The 1749-nt window shown below is 38.3% G+C and overlaps 1 protein-coding gene across 1 annotated transcript in view; it reads right to left on the bottom strand.

The window, feature by feature from the left end:
* Positions 1-1201: 1201 nt before the first annotated feature.
* Positions 1202-1749, bottom strand: part of LOC132174518 (G-type lectin S-receptor-like serine/threonine-protein kinase At4g27290) — a 10511-nt gene continuing 9963 nt past the window's right edge. Inside the window, exons 12-13 of the mRNA XM_059586160.1 lie at positions 1567-1621; positions 1202-1245 (exon numbers count right to left, since the gene is read on the bottom strand). Coding sequence (XP_059442143.1) covers positions 1202-1245; positions 1567-1621 — 99 coding nt within the window. The remainder of the gene's footprint in view (positions 1246-1566; positions 1622-1749) is intronic.

The following is a 1749-nucleotide window of genomic DNA, read 5'->3' as shown; positions in this document are numbered from 1 at the left end:
GAAGAAAAGTGGCAAACTCAGCCTTAACGGGCTGGGGATGTTACATAACAAATCCTGTAAAGCACACAAAATAAAATTCCTCAAACTATCCACATTAGCCTTATACAACTCTGAATAGCTTCTTAACAGTAGAAGGCAAACCAAGTTTACAGGATCAAACCATGTCAAAGACTTACCAAAAAACAAAGCCAACTTGAAAAGCCTCAAACAGAAATGAAGCTTTGAACAATTCTAAAAGGGGCATGTATTGGTTTGTCACATAAAACTCTGTTTTACTTACCAAAGAAAATCAAGAATAAATCACAGAATCAAGGAAGTGAGATGCAGTGCAATGCTTCATGTCCAAAAACATCTGCAATTGTAATCATTCTGGATATCATATCCACTCAATCAACTTTGCAATTTCATCTGGGTTTCCATAAACAGAAAGTGAAGGAACAAAAATGAGTCAGAGAGCAGGCAAGCCTCCCTGCATAGATATATATAAAAAGAAAAGAACTTCCAATCTTCTACTACGGCATGGTCCTTCAGTCCTTCAACTTTATGTTCTCCTACGTGAGAAATCACAGAACCTCCAAATCGAACCCCACTAGTTGTCAATCTGCTACAGAGCAATAATCTCTCATCCCTCCAGCATTGAGCAATCTGCCAAAGAGGCTCTTCACGTGTCTTTGTTTGTAGTGAATAGATTAAGCATTTTGACTCTCTCTTACAGTTGGTCCTAATACCAACTACTCACGGGCTCATTATATGAATGATGCTTCGGATGCCCTTCATGGAGTACCACCTAACACTATTGATGCTTTTGTTGAAGCTTCTTCCCACTTCCCAAATTTAGCTCCAATTGATTCTATAATTTTCCTTGTTCTTGCAATTCTCTACACTCATTCACTCTCTCTCATAGCTCAACCAACAAATCCAGTCTCCCACATCACCTTAATGGGTGTTGTTTATTGTGATATCCGCTCCAGCAACACTTTATCTAGACACAGCTACTTCTTGCCAGCCTGCGAGGTAATTATCCCTTAAGACAGAAAACTAATCTGTAGTTTCATTCCCTTCTCCCAAATTTTCTAAGCATCCAAACATAATTTCATCTCCGGAACTGCAACTTTCTTAGCAACCAAATAAAGAGCTAGCAGGAACGACAAAATGCATCCAACAAGAAAAAGAAGGAAAGAGAACAACAACAAAAAATACATTACATGACTAGAGGCCCATTATCTTTTTGTTCATCTAAATAAGCTGAAACCATTATTACATAATTCATTAAAACAATAAAAATGAAATCTCCATTTTTGCTCTCAATTTCATGATATTTACCGTGCTTCCAATAATGAAATGGTGAATCTGTTTGCTGAACAAGTTGTATGCTTGACAGACGAAGGATCTGCTTCAAGTGAATCTGTAAAGAATCCTGGCTGCCTTGGCTTAGGCAGCAAACTCTCATTGCTCAACATTTGAACCACAGACGACATATTTGGTCTATCCGTTGGTTTTTTTTTTGCACACATAACAAACCCACATGAATGTGTCGTAATACATTAGATAGAGGGCACAAGTCACCTGCTAATTCATCGATCAGCTCCACTGGCCTCTCTTCAATCCATAGTTTCCATGCCTGAAAGAAATGAAAGCCAAATTTTTGTGGGTCAGACTACATGCCTTCAAATTGGCCCATGACTATTAAAAGAACATCAAAATAATATGGGCATCATAAGACCCTATGTAGTGTCCAGAACTGCATTC

This window comes from Corylus avellana, chromosome ca3 (genome assembly GCF_901000735.1).
Source record: "Corylus avellana chromosome ca3, CavTom2PMs-1.0".
NCBI classification, from domain to species: domain Eukaryota; kingdom Viridiplantae; phylum Streptophyta; class Magnoliopsida; order Fagales; family Betulaceae; genus Corylus; species Corylus avellana.
The sequence above is the reverse complement of the archived record's forward strand: the minus strand, read 5'-3'. Positions and strand labels throughout refer to the sequence as shown.